The 20,943-nt window shown below is 34.0% G+C and overlaps 1 protein-coding gene across 1 annotated transcript in view; it reads right to left on the bottom strand.

The window, feature by feature from the left end:
• Window positions 1-20,396, bottom strand: part of ptprh (protein tyrosine phosphatase receptor type H) — a 28,512-nt gene extending 8,116 nt beyond the window's left edge. The window contains exons 1-12 of the mRNA XM_082184814.1: window positions 20,312-20,396; window positions 10,137-10,404; window positions 9,357-9,620; window positions 5,528-5,794; window positions 3,953-4,216; window positions 3,227-3,487; window positions 2,636-2,866; window positions 2,277-2,543; window positions 1,007-1,103; window positions 855-902; window positions 314-395; window positions 49-139 (exon numbers count right to left, since the gene is read on the bottom strand). Of these exons, the coding sequence (XP_082040940.1) occupies window positions 49-139; window positions 314-395; window positions 855-902; window positions 1,007-1,103; window positions 2,277-2,543; window positions 2,636-2,866; window positions 3,227-3,487; window positions 3,953-4,216; window positions 5,528-5,794; window positions 9,357-9,620; window positions 10,137-10,404; window positions 20,312-20,359 (2,188 nt within the window). The 5' untranslated portion in view covers window positions 20,360-20,396. The remainder of the gene's footprint in view (window positions 1-48; window positions 140-313; window positions 396-854; window positions 903-1,006; window positions 1,104-2,276; window positions 2,544-2,635; window positions 2,867-3,226; window positions 3,488-3,952; window positions 4,217-5,527; window positions 5,795-9,356; window positions 9,621-10,136; window positions 10,405-20,311) is intronic.
• Window positions 20,397-20,943: the final 547 nt, after the last annotated feature.

Below are 20,943 nucleotides of genomic sequence, written 5' to 3'. Positions count from 1 at the left end.
CGTGCGTGCGTGCGTGCGTGCGTGCGTGTGTGTGTGTAAAACACTCACAAGGTAAAACATTTGAAAATCGGTTTTTGTCCTTGTTTTCAAGCAGAATAGCCGCAGCACTTGACTGTTCTATACCCACTGAACTCAAGTCCTGTTAAAAAAACATGTCCAATAAAAACATACTCAACAAACACTGTACATTTTCTAAATTAACTTGATGATTCTTACATGTAAGCAGAAAGACTCTCAGTTCTCAGTGTTTGAATACTTTGCAACAGCAATTACAAAACATTTTACTCTTATATTTCATATTTGCTAACCCTACCTCATATTCCTCACTGAAACCTCTATTCTCATCACAACTCATGTTTTGAAAATGTTCAGGAAATTTATCCACGGGGATCGGTCTGAAAAACATTTCACAATTGTTTGTTTTCATACTATAATAACATAATATACAGTGGCCCCAAAAGCATGTGGACACTTAATGCACACTTAAAACAAAAAAAGTCTGATTGAAATTGCATTAGATGATAAAATATTCAATACATAAAGTTGTGGACATCATTGACATCCATTGTATGTACACTGTAAAAAATGCGGCTGCGATTAGTTATAACAACTTAAAATTTGTTGAGATAACTTAAATATCCAACTTAACTAAAGTTAACTAAACTTAATATTTTAAGTCAAGCATGAACACATACTTAAAACTTTATAAAGTTGAAACAATGTTGGATTTTAAGTTGTGATAAATATTCGCAGCAATTTTTTTTTACAGTGTACATACAATGGATGTCAATGATGCACCCCCCCCCCCCCACCCCCCCCACCCCCACCCCCCCAAATAGAAGTGTTACACATACTTGTAGTTTTTTTTGGTCACTTTTGACTCCCCTGGTGGTTTGGGACTTCTAGAGATGAGAGAAGACTTTAAAGACGCAACTAATACAGCTTCTATTGCATTTTAATATAAAATAAACCCATAATCCTTGATAACTATAAATCAAAATCATACTTATTACGTTTTGCAGAACCATAGCGGAACCATAAATAGACTGCAGCACATATAATGATGACCAACAGGAAAAACACAAGGACACCGGCTATAACACCTGCAGAACACAGACAGAAACAAACAGTGAATATGTCAATACATAGGTCAACTATGTGACAGCTTAATATCTCAAAGATTTAAATGAATATTGCAGGTTAAATACAAGGAAGCTCTATTCAACTGAAGCCTGAGGAGGTTTAAAGGCAGAAATGATCGATATGTTAATATGGAGATCCATCATCGGAATGACCAAATGCAGAGACACACTCAATTCTTGCAGGAATGTTTGATCTTGCTTCTAACCCAAATATAATATTTTGAGGCTGTTTGACTCATGATTATGGAAGCCCATTTCCACCACAAGAAAAACAAAAAAATCATGCTCTGGTCAAATTATAATTATAAGATAAAAAATTGAAAGTCAAAATTATGACATAAAAATTCAAAATTATGACATACAATGTTGAATTTAATGATGAAATTATGCTAATAATGACAAGTCTAAATCTGCCATCACAAATGTCAAGAACTAGTTTGACTTCTTGGTATCATGAACTACTGTAGCATTTATTAATCTTACTGAATGTTAATATTAGGCTACTTCCTATTCCTCTTTTAGTTTTGGCTGATTCTCTGAGAAGATAAACCTGCTCAACTGATCCCAATGCTGCTGATATCCACATATCATTGATAACCTCAGATTGATATATTGCTGAGAACTTAATTAAAGTTTTTTTTGTTTGTTGCATAACCGACACTCAAATGACTGACATTGTACGTTCACAAAAAAAAAAAGTTGTTCATTGTCAGTTTATGATATAATGCATTAATTAGTGTTCACATTTTAAAATTCTGCGCTAAATTACTATGGGTAAGGTAGGGTATGGGTAGGTTTAAAATATAAGTACTGTGTAAAAGCATGTATGTACACAAGAAGTGCATTATATCAAAAGATTAATGTAAATGTTAGTACATAGTAGTTAAAGACACATAAAGTCTTCTTACGTCACATGATAGCAACTGTGTGAAAAATATGCCAAAATTTAAGTAATTATTCAGTGAAAATTCCATGAGAGCTCATGACAGTCAGAATGATTTCATACAGGATTGGAATATGAGGGTGAGTAATAATGACAGAACATTCATGAACTATTCCTTTAAGTTGTATTTAACCTAAAGGTATTTCTGTAGATTAAAGACCATCTTATAGCCTATTAAACTATTATTTCACCTGCTGGATCAGTTTGACAGTCGAGTGATTCTGTTTTACTCTTCATGGCTCCAGAGAATGATGTCGCTGCCACGTTGTACCATTGGGCAGCTTGCAGACTGTTCACCTCCTGTCTTGGTGATGCGTTTGAAGAACTAAGGTTGAAATGTCGTCCACCAACGTCCACCTGCACCACATCCACAACTCCATATGGACGATCCCAAATTACAGCCAGACCATATCCTCCAGAAAAATATTCACAGCGAAGACGAAGTACACTATTTGGAACTAGTTTGAAAGAGAAACAGAAGGATAGTAAAACAAAGAAATTATGCTGAATATCAGCCGGTCACAGTCCAAAACAGAGCATGTAAACTCACTTAACGTCAGGAGATGTGAGCATTGTAGGAGTCTCTTTTGGTCCAAATCAAACCACAGTGAGACATTGTAGCTTTCTCCAGGATAAAGCTCTTGCAGATTCACCATGTTGTTCTCTACAGGGAGAGTTTTATCGGTGGTTGCGTTTTTAGCTGTTACATTTGTGCTACCATACACTGTAGCGGATATCGTTGAATTGGTGACGTTCCACTTAAAGGACGCACAGTTAATGGCTGCAGAAACACAAAAACATATGAACGCTGACTTCAAACTCAACTGGAGTCTTAAAAAGATTTTTTTTTAATTAAATTGGATATGCACAAAAATGCAACAACATTAACTAACAATGAGCAATACATTTATCCAAAATGTAGTTTCAAAAAACAATGACATTTTTTTTTTCATTGTTAGTTCATGTGAGCTCAGGGGCAGGGCCATTAAATCATATTAACAGATATAACTTTTAATATTGTATTACTAAAAGCATTCATAACCACACAAAGTCTATTCTTTCCATGACTTTCCACTCAATTAGAACTCATATTTGCTTTTCAAATAAGTAGCTAAATCAGAGTAATGTTATCAAAACTTACTGGTGATGCTCTTGATGGCGAACCCATTTTTTTGACCATTCACCTGAGTGAAGAGAGTAAAATTGTATACTGTCCCAGGTGTGAGGGTTGAGGAAATATGTGTATACTCATAGCCCTCAGAAGATCCGTTGTAAGTTGTCTCGCTTCCATGACTTTCACGCATGACGTAGTCGTAGATTTTGTTTTTGTTCAACTTAGTCCAAGTGATAGCCAACTGTGTCTGTGATCGAGTGACTTTGACTTCAGTCACGCGAGATAGACCTGTGAAGAGATGCATTTTCCACAAGAGTTTATGGTAATTAATATACATACTGTAGAATATAAGGTAAATTCCTCTCAAATTCATCACTGATAATTTGGTACGTGGCAGGGTTGTGCACCATTCAGTATTGAGTTGAGAATCTGAATTTGAACTGAGGCAAACAGAATGAAGAATTGAAATACAAAATGGAATTTTATTTCATGATTAAAACTGAATGAAATCGAAAGAAATTCACAAAACTGCTGTCAGATCATTGCAGTCTTGTCTTGGACAAATGAAATCCTTCTGCTGTGTTGTATGTCCTTAAACTGCATTTAAAGTAAATTTCAATTCGAAATCATGTGTGTTGTAGCAAATTCAAAAGCCAAATCATGAATCGAATAAAAGCTGATTCTTTCATTTTGACTTTTGCCCAACCCTGCTAATGTGGTCCATTATTATAATGCAAAGAATAGGAGACTTACTCGTGGTGTGATTGAAGTTGTATCCAGTACTTCTCACATCAAAAAACTCTGTGTACAGAGTGAAGCTGTAGCTTGTTGCAGGAATCAAATCACTTTTATGATATGTAACCGTATTCCCTTCTAGAGTGATATTAATGTATTCAGGTGATGTGTTGCTGCTTTCAAGAGAATAGTTGTATGCTGTGTTGCTCGTGTTCCATTGTAAGATCACGTCGGTGTCATTGAAATCCACCACTATTAGTGGATCTGCAACATTAGATGGCACTGAAACAAGCAGATATAGTGAGATTTGTCAGGTGTAGTTAAAAACGCACAAATCCAAATAGAATCAACAGTCTTTTAATTAACAGGGAGAATATGCAGGAGAATCAGAACAGCAACTACACAATGACACAAACAAGGCAGAAGGGAGAGTTAATAAACCAGAAAAAGAAACAGGTGCGAGATTAAACAGAAACTAATGACCAACACAGGTAAAACAGGAGCAGGGAAGACAAAACCAAAACACAATGCACCAAAACAGGCAAAAGCTTAATCCTGACAAGATATGTTATACAACAAGCCCATCATTTACATAGTTAGTACTTTTTTTTTTTTACGCCTTGCAAACTTAAACACTGGTGTTTCAAATTCAGCTGATTTGTCACCAAGATAATGTTATGCAGCTTGTCAACACTGACAAAGGTTTTGTCGAAATTGCACACATTTTTTTGGTCTGGGAAGCATCTGTAAAACTGCAAAACAATAAGGAAGTGTTTCTATGATTGACACTGTTGTTGCAAATTCAGCTGATTTGTCACTCACCAAGATAAGTTATCTAGCTTGTTAAAACTGACAACGGCTTCTTGGAAGCATCTGTAAAACTGTAAACCAATTAGGAAGTGTTTCTATGATTTTTAATGAATTTATAGAGTTGCATTATAGTTTTATCATTTTCATCTTGTTGCAAATAAACAACTTTTTTTTTTATTATTCAAAGAAAATATTTTTTTGTTAAGAAAAGTTAAGTGATAGAAAATATTTCGGTTACACTTCAGTTTAGGGTCCAATTCTCACAATGAACTATTTGCTTATAAGCATGAATATTACCAGGCTATTGACTGCTTATTAGAACTTATAAAGCACATATTAATAATGCCTTATTCTGCATTTCCATATTCTACATCTCTTAATCTTACCCAATACCTAAATGTAACAACTACCTTACTAACTTTTAGTAATTAGGAGTTTATTGAGGCAAAAGTCATAGTTAATTAATAGTGAGAATTGGACCCTAATCTAAAGTGTGACCAATATTTCTAGCAAATATAAAACTGCATTGCTAAATCTTAAAATTGATCACTGTTTTGTGGTGGGGCCAGTGAAAATATTGGCAGGGCAAGTAAAAATTCAGATTACACAGTGTATACAGTGAATTGCATCCTAATTAAGAATTTCAGCAATGTTTCTGTTATTATTCCAGCATGTGAACAGGAATCTGAGATAAATGTCAAAGACACAGATGTGACACTCTCAACCTAAACCAACACAGCATGTGTCAGTGTTGGTTGACTGAAATTATGTACTGAGACTTACCGGTTACATTGGAGAAGTTGTATCCACCGCTCTTCAATCCTTCAAACACAGTATAGAGTGTAAATGAGTATTCAGTCCCGGGAGACAGAGACGTGACATTATGTTCCACTAAAGAATTAGTTGGTGATATATGTACTGGATTCTCGTCTTTATCCACGTTTTTCAGCTCATAAGTGTAATTGGCACCGTTGTCGAGTTTTTCCCATTGTAATGTTATTTTAGTCTCTTCCCGATTGACGACCAAAACACTTCCAACATCAGATGGAGCTGAAGAAGAAAGAGACAGAAATTTTATATTTTCTTAACACCTGCTGCTATCCACCTGTCCATCAATTAATCTACCATTCACTTCCTTCACTGACTGGCAGTTACTGTATTGTGGCCGCAGACAGTAGTTGGAAATCACATCTACAAATGTCTGAATGTCTTTGCATTACATAAAAAAATCAAGAAAACAGCATTTATTTTAAAGACTGAACAAGCGCATGTTTCATATATTATGAGATATTACAGTATACAATAGAACCACTTTGTGTTCGTGCAACGTATAAGTGGATCATGTGGATCATGCATTTTGGGCGAATTCCAAATGGCCTTTTTGCGTCTTTAAAGGGCACTTTTGGAAGGGGACGTCATTAGTAAGGGCGTTCCAAACGACAGCGAACACCTGAATCCCTTCAGCAAGGGCCCTTTCCACAAATCGGTTAGTGAAGGGTACATGCGACGTCACATCAAGGAAGTAATCTTATTGTTTATGGTCATATGACCCAGGGTGGTGAATCCTTGCGATTCATTTTAAAGCTAGATAGCAGGAGAGTTCGAGTAAACATAAAAATAATAATTTAAGTTCTTTTGTTATGTTTGGGATATATTACAAGCATTTTGTTATACATTTCATTTGAAGTTTAATAAATAAGTTACAATGCGTTTAATAGTAGATACGTAAGGTAAATGTGACTACATGCAGGGCCTAAAGAAGAGACGGCAAATTTTAAACTTATATTTGTTTGCAACAGTTATATTAACAGCATTAGCCTAAAAAATCCTGTTGTAAGGACAGCTAATGGGCTGACGGACGCCATACTGCGTTATTATGGTAACATTCCAGGTAAAAAAATAATGAGTAAATTACATCGATACAAAATTATTGTCTTTCTTTGTCCCAAAAAAAAAAAGAAAGAAATGGCTGAGTTATGACACGCAAGTCCTCTGCTCCCTCTAAAATCCAAATATTAGTATTAGTCAGTAATGAACATGAAGGGCTCACAAATAAGCAGTACTTGAAGTGTTTTATTCATTACTAATGTATCTTCCTTATGTAACTAAAAGTTTCTGCATCACTTTCAAATGTTTTCAGTACTTTTTTTTTATGTTTACACCAAAACACCTCTGACATTTAGCTGGCCTGTCACATGAGAAGCAAGCAAAACATTTTAGCTAAGAAGATATATTAAGAAATATTTAAGAAAGTGCACACATTTTATGTTGTTGATATTTTATTTTATTTTATTCAACTTTATGTTATAATAAATAATTGTTGTTATTATTTAATCACAATATTTTTCCACATTATTTTTTACACCTATTGATACAAATATATATATATATATTTTTTTTATTGTGCTCATATTTGCTTTTGTAATACATTTGTTATTAATGGTCAATATGTGTCATGTAGATGGGATTTACACTTTATTGAAATGATATTTATTTTCTAAAAATTAAAACTATTTTGAAAAAAATCACATACCCATTCAGAAATAATCAGTATCGCTTTCGATATTGGTATTGTTATAATTGCAACAAAAGGTATCCGTAACGATATTATCCTTTCCTCATTGTGTTTCTCATTGTTGTTATCAGTTATGTACATCAGGTTTTTTTTTGTGTTGTTTAATTAATGATTAACGCATTATTTTACTGTAATGTTGTTGCCCCGATGGTATTTGTGTGTGAGTGTTTGTGTTTGTGTGACCATCTTTTGGTATTTGCTTTGGCTTGTGGAAAGGCCAACGCTATCTCCCGACCAATTCGTACGTATTTTACGAGGTGGCTAATTAGTACGATTTGTCTAAACCCCAGTGAAGGGTATGTTTAGTGGCGGGGTAAGGGGTTAGATGTGAATTCATACGAATTGGGCAACTCGTAAAATACATACGAATTGCTGTGAGATCGGGTTGTAAAGGCTACTTGTGATCCCATTGCATAAACTGCTATGACTAGTTTTATAAGTTAATCATCAAATTTCATTTTATAATGTTTATAACTTTAAGTCAGATAAATAAAAGCGACGATTGGTCTAATTTGATAATGAAAAGTAAGACTGATTACCCCCAAATAGGCTAACTGCTAGCTGCTCACACTGGGTATTATGACTCAAGTGTTTTTTGCTAGTTTCAGCCCGACGCAGTTATCATTTTCATGTCCTGCGATACGTTGTTTAAATAGCAAATGCATTTGCGCCCATTTGTGTGCCCATGGGTGTGCTGGTCTGAAAACGAGGTGTGTTCAGGCGCATTGTTGGCGCATTGCTATTTTGAGGCGACTGAAATAGACTGCGCCATTGACCAACTGAAACCTGATCTAAAGTCAATGGATCTCACAGTATTTTTATTTTTTTTGTTATTGAAAGGGCGCATTGGTAACATGTGCCTATAGGCGGGTCCACAACGCGCATACACTCTGCTTATTTCACACATAGGGACGCACAACGCACACAAACATGCCAACTATTAAAATTAAAAGGACTACAGTGTAAAAGATTATTATTGTGTACAAGATATGGTGGAATCCGGCTTGTCCCGTAGATGGGCACTTAAACCTCGCGCACGAGCAGATCCGTTTCCTCGCTTGAGAAGTGTTACATTTTCCCACTTGTAAGTTCCGTCATGTAAATAGCAAGTCCACCATGGCACGAGGGCAACTGGCTTTTAAAGGGAATGAAAGATGAGACTCTGATTGTTTTTTTGCACGCTACGCCCAAAACACACAAATTACTCATTGAGAAAATAGAGACAACACTTTTAGATCATGCGCCGGGTGCCCCGACCATTTTTCCCCTTGTTAAACTAGCAAAAGTGGATTCGGACACGCCCTAAGTGCACTTGTGTCGTGCGCTTTAGACCATGCGCTTAGAGCGTTAAAAAAGGGCCCACAGTCTTAACATAATGGCTATGTTAATGCTATTGGCCGAAGCTTGGCCACCCTGCTCACAATTGCCGTTTCTGTCTTTTTTTATCTTGACCAGAATTGAGTTAATGTAGACGTCAGACAATCTTTTTAAGACCACAACAGCGTCCCCGAGCGAAAACAGTAGATATATGAATTCGCTGAACAGTTAGATAAATACAACATGATTAAATATGGAGATGATCAAAACAGCATCAAAACTAAAAAAAGAAAAAGAAAAAATGTGTCACATTTATTACATTTTACATCTAATATTTAACATGTAAATCTCCCTCAAATGTCCTGCTATGTGAGCTCACAATATAATAAATGTGAGTCCTGTTCATTTATACTCGAACACAGGCACTGAAACATCCATTGTGCGTCGTTTTTTTATGCCTTGTAAAATTAAACCGTTCTCTGTGATGCATTTTACACTGGTGTTGCAAATTCAGCAGATTTTTCACAAAGTTAATGTTATCTAACTGGCTAATGTAAACATATGTTTTGTCAGATTATTGACAGTAAAAATTCAGCAAGGTTACACATTGTATAAAGAATTGCATCCTAATTCAGAATCTGAGAGAAATGTCAGAAGCAGTTGTTTTGTCTGTCATACAGACTTTGGTCTTTGCGACAGACCAGATGTTTTGAGACTCACCGGTTACATTGGAGAAGCTGAATCCACTGCTCTTCACTCCTCCAAACACAGTATAGAGTGTAAATGAGTATTCAGTCCCTGGAGACAGAGACGTGACCTTATGTTCCACTAAAGAATCAGTTGGAATTTGTTTTGGAGGCTCGACTTTATTCCAGTATTTCAGCTCATAAGTGTAATCGGAACGGTTGTTGACTTTTTCCCATTGTAATGTTATATTAGTCTCTTTCCGATCGACGACCGAAACACTCACAACATTAGATGGAACTGAAGAAGAAAGAGACAGAAATTGGCCTGTTAGAAATCACATCTACAAATGTCTGTATGTTTTTGCATTAATAATAAAATAAAAAAAATCAAGAAATCAATATTTATTTTAAAGAGAGACTGAACAAGCACATCTTTCAAATCACATTAGATAATGGAACCACTTTGTATTTGTTCTGAATTACTGTGAGAGCCTGTGTGAAGTTAGTGCAGAGAAAAGCTCTAACATTTGTGTACAACATGCTACTGGTTCCCAAATCTGAATGCAATATTGTCAATCATTGAAGTTCTCACAAATAAGCAGTGCTTACATATCTATATTCCTTATATACATGCATAACTTAATTAAAATTAAAAAAAAAAAAAAAAAAATACAAATAATAATAATAATATATATGTATGTATAGTCTATTTAAATTTTAATGTAGGAGAATTTGAACTTTATATTACCACAATTCTTAAGTTAATCTACAGAGAAAACACTTTATATATTCAAAATCTTAATGACTCACTTACCAGTTACAGCCCAGAAATGAAATCCATTGCTCTGAATCCCCTCAAACACAGTGTAAATTGTAAAGGAATAATTAAATCCAGGAGACAGAGATGAGACTTTATAAGTTACAAGATCCGCTTCTGTTACAGTGATCCGACTGATTTCGACACTGCCGTTCATCAGTTTATAACTGTAATTTCTGTTGTTGTCGACTATATCCCATTGGAATGATAATTCAGTCTCTGTTCGAGCAGCTACTGAAACATCTTTAACATCAGCGGGTTGTCCCTAAGGGGAAGAAATGACATTCATTAAATAATCAAATATTCTATGAAGAAACAAAATTCAAAAACAATCACTGTGTTAATAAATTCTAGATATTCCAGCCTACTAACATTGTTATATAAAAAATGAGAATGATCAATTCAGTGGTTTTCAATCCTGGTCCTATGGAGCCACTGCTCTGCACATTTTGTACGTTTCCCTCATCAGTCACACCCAATTCAACTCTTGGAGTCTCTACTTTTTAACATATAAGAAGAGGTGGGGGTCCCCAGGACAGCTTTGTGAAGCACTTATATAAAATATGGGCACACAAACACACACACAAAAAAGGTATTTTTAAAAAAGATTTACGAATTTCAATTGTATGGTAAAATTCCATCAAATTGAATTGAATAATCTTTAAGTAATTTTCATATTATGAATTAAGAATTTTAAATGAGTCAAAAAAATTGAGCTAAATAAAACCTTTTGTATAAATCTTAATGCAACAATGGGTTATTGACAATAACCCCATCAAGGTCAGCAAGGAAACTTGGAGACAACTCCATCTTATCTTATCACACCACAAGTCTTTGTCCAGGCTCTTGTCAGTACTGCAGTGCTCTTTTAGCCATTCATCCTAATCATTAAACCCATAATACACCTCTCTTAGAATATCTTCACTAGCTGCCAAGTTTAACACAGTGAACACAGCCTCACTAGGAAGCAGCCTTCAGATTGCAACAATATGGCGGCTTTATAGTCTCGTCTACTAAATAAAATGGGCAATTGCCAATAGACCGTTTGGGAGCTGACGTCAAAGTTACGCCACTTTGTACGCATTGTAGTGTCAGAAAAACAGGTAATACGTGAGAACGGGCAAAATCTAAAAAATATCTTGTGAAAGTTAAAACATAAGAATATCCATTCTTTTTCCTTTGGATGTCAGAAATGGAATGCAAAAGAAGATGATCTTAATTTTTATAGAATACCGTGGTCGAAGAGACACATTTAAAGCTAAACACGGACGTTTATGATTGCAAGCATTAAACAAACAGACTGGACTGATGAAACCTGCAATGATTAGTCTACTATTAAACCATCAATTTGATATAAACAAATAGGGCTGCATATGTGGTTCATAGGTGACAGAATGTATTAGCCCTACAGTTACCGCATGAAATATTTAAACCTATAAAATCTGTATCTCCCAATTCTGACTTTTTCCTCACAGTTGGGTGTTTATATCTCCCAATTCTGACTTTATATCTCGCAATTGTCAATTCGGAGAAAAAATGACAAAATAACAAGTGTATAGCTCAAAATTAATATTTTCCTTCACAGAATTGTGAGATATAAACTCGGAATTGTGAGGAAAAACAGTCAGAAATGTGAGATGTAAACTCAAAATTACGTTTATTGTGTATACTTGGAGTAACAAGGATGGCTCTAGACGTTCTATGATTGATTTTTGGCTTGTCTCTAACCATTTTGATGGGGACAATATTTCTGTTAATGTTATGGCAACACCATTAACTGACCATAAGGCCAAATTAATCTAAATTAATATTTCTCCAAACACAAATTGTAACAAGTATCATTCATATTGGAAAATGAATAGTTCTTTGCTTTGGAAGAACTCATTAATTATTATTGGATTAAAGCCAAAAAGGAAGGGTTGTTTAGTCAAAATTGGGAACTATTAAAATTTGAAATTTGAAAATATTTGAGGAAGTTTAGCACATTAGTTAAATCACAATGTCTTGTGGAAGAGAAAGTTGTTAGTGAAATCTTAGCCATTTCTATCATTCCCACTGTGGACCTGATGTTGGAAGGACAGATATTGCGTCAAACAGAGCTGCAAAATGAGCTTGATAATATGTACAGAATGCGAGCACAAGGAGCCTTTATTCGATCAAGGCATGAAATGGTTAGAACTGCTTATTTTTTTAAACTTGAAAAGTCGAGGGCTAAACTAAATTATGTTTCTAAAATGAACATTAATGGATCTATTGCAGATCATTTTGACATAATTTCTAGCTTTTGCTATAATTATCACTCTAATTTATTCACTTCTAAATTCAGTGAGTATAATATGACATATTTTTGTAAACATAGAATGTTAAAACAATTACAGAAGAGGACCAAAAGTTATGTGATTTCCCAATAACTGTTACGGAAATTAAGCAAGCTATACTGAACGTTTAAAATGTAATAAATCACCCGGTAACGATAGAATTACTACTGAGTTTTATAAGCAGTTTTCTGAGATTCTTGCCCCGTTTCTTTGGAAGTATACTCCGAAAACTTAAAAGTGCTCACAACTTCCTACAACCATGACGCAAGGTATCATTTGTTTGATTCCTAAGCCCAAGAAAGATTTGTTGCTTATTGATAATTGGAGACCCATTAGTCTGTTGAATAATGACTATTGCTCATGTCTTTGCTCAAAGGTTCAAATTAGTATTACATTCCATTATTGACGAAAATCAATCTGGGTTTATGAGAAACAGACATATATTTCATAATATCAGACTTATTTTTGATCTTATTGATAATTCTGACCTTATAAAAGATTATGGCTTTATACAGTATATATATATATATATATATATATATATATATATATATATATATATATATATATATATATATATATATATATATATATATATATAAAAATTTTATATATATATTTTTTTAAAGCCTTTGATTCTGTTGAGCATCCTTTTATGTTTTACTGTTTAGAACACTTTGGGTTTGGGGCTTATTTCTTTAAACTCTTTACGCAGGTGGAAATAGTTCTGTGAAATTAAATAATGGCACTACACAAAGATTTTATCTGGAAAGAGGAGTTAAACAAGGTTGCCCAGTTTCTGTTTACCTCTTTATCATTGTTGCTCAGGAGTTTTGTCACTTCATTAAATTATGCAACATAAAAGGAATTCAAGTTGAAGAGAGACGTGTCCTGATAAGCCAGTTGGCTGATGACACAACACTTTTCTTGAAAAATGTTGATCAAATTCAGTCAGCTGTCAAGTTCATTGACATTTTTTTTCCAGTGCCTCAGGTCTCTGCCTTAATTTACAAAAATGTGAACTGATTGCTTTAAAAAGTTGCCATGCCAGAACAATTTGTAATATTCCTGTAAAGGATGCTCCAACTTATCTGGGTATTACTAAAAATAAGCAGGAGAGAATCTCACAAAATTTTGAACCTGTGATTAAAAAAAGTAAAGAACAGATTTAATATATGGTTACAGAAGGACTTGTCTCTCAAAGCTCAAAGGTTGTGTTTTGCTGGTTAAAGCGGAAGGCATTTCTAGGCTTACTTATGTAGCTACCTCGATACATTCAGATAATAAAATAAATAAGATAATTGATCAAATAATGCTGAACTTTTTGTGGAAAACCCATATACATTATATTAGAAAACTTCCAGTTAAACTGTCAGCTTTTCACAGGCAAGCACTTTTGGCTTGGAAGTTCATTTACAAGCATAATTTTTCACCACATCATTATTACATCTGGAATAATTGTAATATTTTAAACAAGCATAAGAGTATATATTTTTGAAAACTTGGTTTGACGAGGGTATCTTTTTGGTTGGACAGTTGTTGAATTATCAAGGGTATTTAATGACTTATGATGAATCCCTTTCATACTTCAACTTCCCTGTTTCCCCTAAACAATTTTCCTCTGTAATTGGTGCTATTGTTGTCTCTTTATAGAGGTATTTCATACTCTAAACGTGTGTCTCTTTTTTGTGAGATGATAGGTTCTGTGGTAAAATTCGTTTTTTGACAAATAATAATAAGGCTATACGTTCCCTTTTTCAAAAGGAAGTAGTGTAAACCACATGCCATTTTCTATTGGTCAAGGTTTATTGGACCTATTAATTGGAGTAAGGTGGCTGTTACCTTTATTATTACAAATAAGGTCAAGGAAATTTCATTTAAGATATTGCACAAATTTTACCCAGCTAAACATTTTCTATCCAAGTTTAACAAAGACATAGATGCAAATTGTTCATTTTGTTTCTTGCAACCAGAAACTGTCCCTCATAATTTTTGGCACTGTCAATATACAAAGAGGTTATGGTGTTTCTAAATTTATAAATGACAAATTGGAATGCAACTTTCTTTTGTTATACGAACATGTAATATTAGTTTTTTTCAAATATGAAAAGAGTCTGGAAAATGAAGCGTATATTATTAATCTTGTGATTATATTTGTTAAGTTTCATATTCATCTGTGTACATTTAGTAATCAGAAACCTCTTTTTTCTGTGGTATTGAAAGAATTAGAAAATTAAATGGTTTCCATTAAGGAAAGTACGAAGAGAAATGCTGTTCAAACCATTCATTTATTGAAAACATTTAAGATTTTGTGAAATATCAAAGCCTTTTATTGTTTGTTTGGTCTATTATTTTGTTTTGTTTTTACGCACTTTCTTAACCCTGGCATTTTCTTTCTTTTTTCTTCTTTTTTTTCTTCTGTTTTATAATTGTTGTTCAAGCAATACAAATTTAAATATATTTTTTTTTAAATCATGCTTAGGGTTGCACATGCAATATAATTGCTGACTGACCTGAAATATACACTTTTTTTATGTAGTTTGAGCTTAAGATTCATGTCAGATTTTATTGCTGATTTGAAAGTTATTGAAATTGAGTTTGGCAAGCAGTTTTTGACATTTTGTTATTTCCTCATTCAAGTAGATAGGAGTCGGTCTTGCACTCCTGAAATATTGCCGCCTAGTGAATTGACTTTCCTTAAAGGGGACTTCAGTTTAAGTCACTGTGGCTTGCATTTGGCACTGTTGCTGAATTTACACCCTATTCATTTAGAAATCCCTGATGTGGTCAGTGAGCGAACAGCAAAAAATCACTCTTCCTAACTCTCATATTCACTACGATGGTGAATTATCTTCCCAAGAGAACAGCTGAAGAAATAACTTTTCCATGAGCACTTGGCTAACATCTGATGATGCACTTAATCTAAAAAAAATAAAAAAATAAAAAAAATAATAATATATATATATATATATATATATATATATATATATATATATAAAATCTTATTTTCATGATTATGATAATATTGGTAATATTATCACTATCTGTAAAATATCACTTTTCAATAAGGTTCCAATAAGCTAACTTTAGTCAATGCCTAAACTAACAATACATTTGTTACAGTATGTATTAATCTTTGTTAACAAAGTTAATAAAAATACAACTGTTCATTTTCAATTCATGTTAGCTCAGATCCATTAAATAATATAGATTTTTTTAAATGTATTATAAATGTTGAAATTAACATTACCTAAGATTAATAAGGCTTTAGAAGTATACATTAGGGTTAATTAGTTTAGGCCTGGTTCGAAAGGGTTCAGATTAAGCCAGGATTTGGCCTTGGTTCAGTTAGGACATCAGTTAGCTAAACGTGCTCTAGAAAAAAAGAAAAGAAAAAAAAACCTTAATGATTTGCATCTTGAGACAAAACAATGGCACTGACATATTTTAAGATCTGTCAGTACAAGTTGCTTTCAGTTAAGACAGCTTAAACATGCATTTAGACTAGGCTTAAGACTTAATTTTCTGTGAAACTGGGGGAGGGGGGGGGGGGGGGGTAGTTTAGTAATGTTCACAAATGAAAGCTTATTTGTAAAGTGTTACCAAAATATCACTAGAATTACTCAAATGAACTCTTTAAAGTTAATTTAGGTCATTTACTATGATATTTATTACAAACACAATAAAATGTTCAGAATGTGTTTCCTTGTGACATATGCAAATTGAAATCGCAATATTGCTGATATACATGTAAAATCAAACACAAAAGCCATTGTGTGAATGACGTCAGATGTTTCATGACACTGAGCCACACAAATGCGCACAGTGCATGGCAAATAAACTACAGTAAAATATATTTGCCTAATATTACCAACAGCTTATCATCAACTATGCTAAACATCTCTTTTTCCATTTGACATTTCAAAACTGTCCTGTCTAAAAAGTAAACGTCAACCACCTATCTGGAAGAGTCACTGAAACAATCTAATGATTCTCTTTGACAAGCAACCGTAACATGGAAATCAGTTTGAAAACAGCACAAGGAAAGATGTTGACACAACAAATAGCTATCGCATGACACAAATAGTGCATGATGATCTGACAGCTTGTTTGAAAGTACTAAAAAGTTTAGTCGCCTCTTCTCATTCACTATTGTATAAGCATTTTCGAAATACTAGGATCATAAAAAGAGGAGGTATATGAGTTTACAAAATCAGTTTATTCTCTCATCCAGCATTATGAAGTGAATCCTGAGATGCTTTTTATAAGTATTGAAAGAGTCCCGTTATGCTGGACACTGGCTTCACTATCTGAGAACCCACTATCTGTTTCAGAAGAGCCAACTAAATAAAATTATTTTTTTAATTAAATTAATTAATTAATTAATTTAATTAAAAAAAAAAATTCTGTTTAGAATAAATGGCCTGATTGAAAGTTACAGCACATCCAGTATATTTAGTCATAAAATTATTACATTCTGTTTTAAATGCCTTCTGCACTGAAGAGCATAAAAGGTCACTATAGACAATAAAGTCATAACCATTACAGTAAGACCTTATTAAAGCTGAATCATAACAGATACAGAATTCCTGGCTATCATTTATATTCAGGACTTTGGACTGGGATGGTATTTCAAGAGTGAAACATTAGACCCATAAATATAAAATATGAATCCACAGAATTTTGATCTCAACACATGCCATTTAGATGGGCACAAAAACATGAAAAATTTACTTACAACTAAAATAAATACAGTATTTTGTATTTTGAAAATACACAAAATGTATGTAAAATTGACCATTCAGTGAAATATCACTATTAGGCTGAAATATATCTGGACCTATTCTTAATGCAAAGAAAAATATTTAACAAATGATTATAGAAATGTTACTTTATATTTCAACTACTGCTTCCCTTGCCTAGTAGGAAATAAGAAATCACAAACACCCACACACACACACAAAATAAACTTTTCTGGACCTATGTAACAATGTAACAAATTTGCATAATGCAAGTCTATGGTCTTCATTGGCTGCCCGCGAACAACGTCTATTTTGGAAGAGTTTGGTTCGTGTTTTTGACATGTCGAGAAGACGCTGTTTTCAGCGCTGCAAATCCACTTTGCATGCACTTCAAAATGATAAGGACTCGAATTTATACTGAAAACTCCATTCTGTTCACATCACGGTGTATCAAGTGCTGAAGAAGCTCCGACACGCGCTGTAAGCGGTAGACCAATCACAAAAGACTGGGCCTTCTGACCAATCAGAGCAGGCTTGCGGAAACGAGGGGTTTACAGGATTCGTTCACTTCAGAATTAAAATGTCTTGATAATTTACTCACCTCCACGTCATCCAAGAAAGATGTTCATGTCTTTCTTTCTTCAGTCGGAAATAAATTAAGGTTTTTGAGGAAAACATTCCAGGATTTTTCTCCATAGTGGACTTTAACGGCAACTTTGTCGAAATCGCAGTTTCAATGCAGCTTCAAAGGGCTCTACACGATCCCAGTCGAGGAATAATGGTCTTATCTAGCAAAACGATCGGCCATTTTCTAAAAAACAACAACATTTATATACTTTTTAACCACAAATGCTCATATTGCACTAGCTGCGATACATCATGCATTACCTAATCACGTTGAAAGATCACTAGCTGCTAGTATTACGGATCAAAAAGGTAGAATAGGGCGAACAATTCCATCTAATTTTCTCCTCCAACTTCAAAATTGTCCAACATCATTGTTTTACCTTTTATTATTTAATTTTTTTTAAATGGCGTTTAACTTTTTGCGCGTCTTTGCACGTTCGCTTTGTAAACATAGGTCTGTACTTCCGCCTACGTCACGCGTGACCTTTCAACATGATTATGTAATGGGTGGAGCATCACAGCTAGTGCAAGATGAGCATTTGTGGTTAGAAAGTATATAAATGTTTGTTTTTTTAGATATTTTTTTTTTAGAAAAAGTATTTTCGCTAGATAAGACCCTTATTCCTCGACTAGGATCGTGTAAAGCCCTTTGAAGATGCATTGAAACTGCAATTTCGACCAACGGTTTGTTGGTTGCCATTAAAGTCCACTATATGGAGAAAAATCCTGGATTGTTTTCCTCAAAAACCTTAATTTCTTTTCAACTGAAGAAAGAAAGACATGAATATCTTAGATGATGCGGTGGTGAGTCAATTATCAGGAAATGTTTATTCTGAAGTGAACTAATCCTTTAAGAGGAAATTGAAACTACGAAGTAATCATTTTAAACTCTTTGAGAAAATAAGGTTGTTTTTTTTGTTTGTTTTTTCTTGGATGCATGTAAACTTATTGTAAGACTCAAAATTAGTAACCTTTAAAATAGCACAATAGGAGTGCGTGTTTGTTTGTTTTTTTGCAACAGGTAGAATCAACCATCACATCCTCACCTTACCTTACTCCCAGAACTTTTTGACTTGATTCAATTTCAGTTGTGTGAGGCAGATTATGTGTGATTTTTAAGGACTGGTTAAACCAGTGTGGGCCAGTTGCATCACTACAAATACTGAAACTTGAACTGATAATGAAAAGTTGAATTGTGAAAATAACACGTCAAATTGTGAAAAAGTGATTCATTGTGGCGCCTCAATGGGTAGTACTGTCGCCTCTGAACAGAAAGGTCCCAGACTGAAACGCTGCGACTGGCAACCCTACAAAGGACAGGTGGATGGATGGATGGCATATTCATTGTTCATGAAGTCATAATGAAGTCATAGTTTCATTCCATAGTGCTAAATTTAATACAAAAAGATGCACATATTTTAAATAAATTGATAGTATGAATTATAAATAGTTAACAAATAATATCTGTCAGGCAAATAATATAATTTCTAGTAAGACAACACAAATATATAACCCTAATTAAATCAGAAACAGTCAAGTTGCTAACACTGTATGAACAATTGATGTCTGGATTAGCTTTTATATTAGTTGATTATATGCACTACTGCAATTGGCTGTTCTGAAGACTTAATTACTTTGGATTCGACTTCAAACCTTGGACTCGACTCTCAATTCTGAATGCCTCGGAATTGAAAAATCGCTTCTTTTTTTTGGAATCGAGTCCAACCCTACTTCATATTTTCTAGCAGAAAATTCAGTAACCCAATGTTAGATGCCCATGTGCGAGAAAATTGGGGTTGTCTGAACTAATCAAATACAAATTACACTTGTTTGTTTGTTTTCAACCCCTATAAAATACAAACAGTATTTTGTATTTCAAACACACACACACACACACACACACACACACACACACACACACACACACACACACACACACACACACACACACACACACACACACACACACACACACACACACACACACTACAGTTCAAAAGTTTGGTATGTGTCAAAAATGTCAGTATCATTACTCATCACTGAATTCTAATACGCTGATTCATTGCTCAAGAAACATTTCTTATTACCATAGAAAAACTACTATTTTAATACTTTTTTTGATGAAAGGAAAGTTCAAAAGATCAACATTTATTTGAAATAAAAATACTTTGTAACATTATAGTCGGTATGTCAGTTTGGTCAAATTAATGAATGCTTGCTGAATAAAAGTAATATAAAAAAATAAAAAACATTACTCTTCCTAAACTTTTAATAACCTTTTGCCAAGGCCATTGTGAGTATACTTGAAGAGTTACATTAACTCTTAGTTTCCCTTTGTATTTATACAAAGCTTTATAAACAGAGCTAATCTTTGACTTCAATATGCTTTATTTCGCTGGTATCGTCCACAGGTGTATTTGTCATGTTGCATATGGCTATGGAGTATAGAGTAAGAGTAAATGTATATAGAGTAAGAGTGACTTACCAATGCAGAAACAGCACACAGCAAAACTAAAGTCAAAACTCGTTCCATGATCAACCCGGTATAGTCAAAGTAAACAGCTTTTCCTAATTAACCCTTGCATTCAAAATGTGTTTCTGAAAGAACTAGTCAAGCCTGTTGGCACTACAGCGTTCACACATGACAGCTTTAGTGTGTATTTAGTCTCTAAACTCTTGGTTTCTGTCGCTTCTCTCTACCTCTGTTCCCTCTCTGCTGACTGATAATGACTTGTTTTATTGCCACTTCTCCTTTTTCTCATGACGGGAAAACAATGTACAACAACCTTTGTCCTACCTTTAACCAAAGTTCTTCCTTATTTTAAAACTCCTCCTTTTTATTCTTTCCCAACTATTTATAACGCACTTGTTCTCTCTCTTTAATGCCCCTCACCCTCCCCTGTGCTTTATTATTAGGTTGGTCTTTCTCTTTCACTTATTTTATTTTATTTTTTATTAATATTTTTTTAGTTTCTTTATTTTGGGATATACTTTCTTACCAAAATGAACCAAAGTAAATGCAAAAAAGGAATACAATTGAGTTGTGATCACTTAGTGTTTTTAGTTTTCTCCTTGGGATGAATGGTGCACGCTGTGGATTCGCAAGTTCACAAAAGA

This window comes from Leuciscus leuciscus (assembly GCF_965113295.1).
Source record: "Leuciscus leuciscus genome assembly, chromosome: 11".
NCBI lineage: Eukaryota > Metazoa > Chordata > Actinopteri > Cypriniformes > Leuciscidae > Leuciscus > Leuciscus leuciscus.
This window is presented reverse-complemented; position numbering and strand designations above follow the sequence as displayed.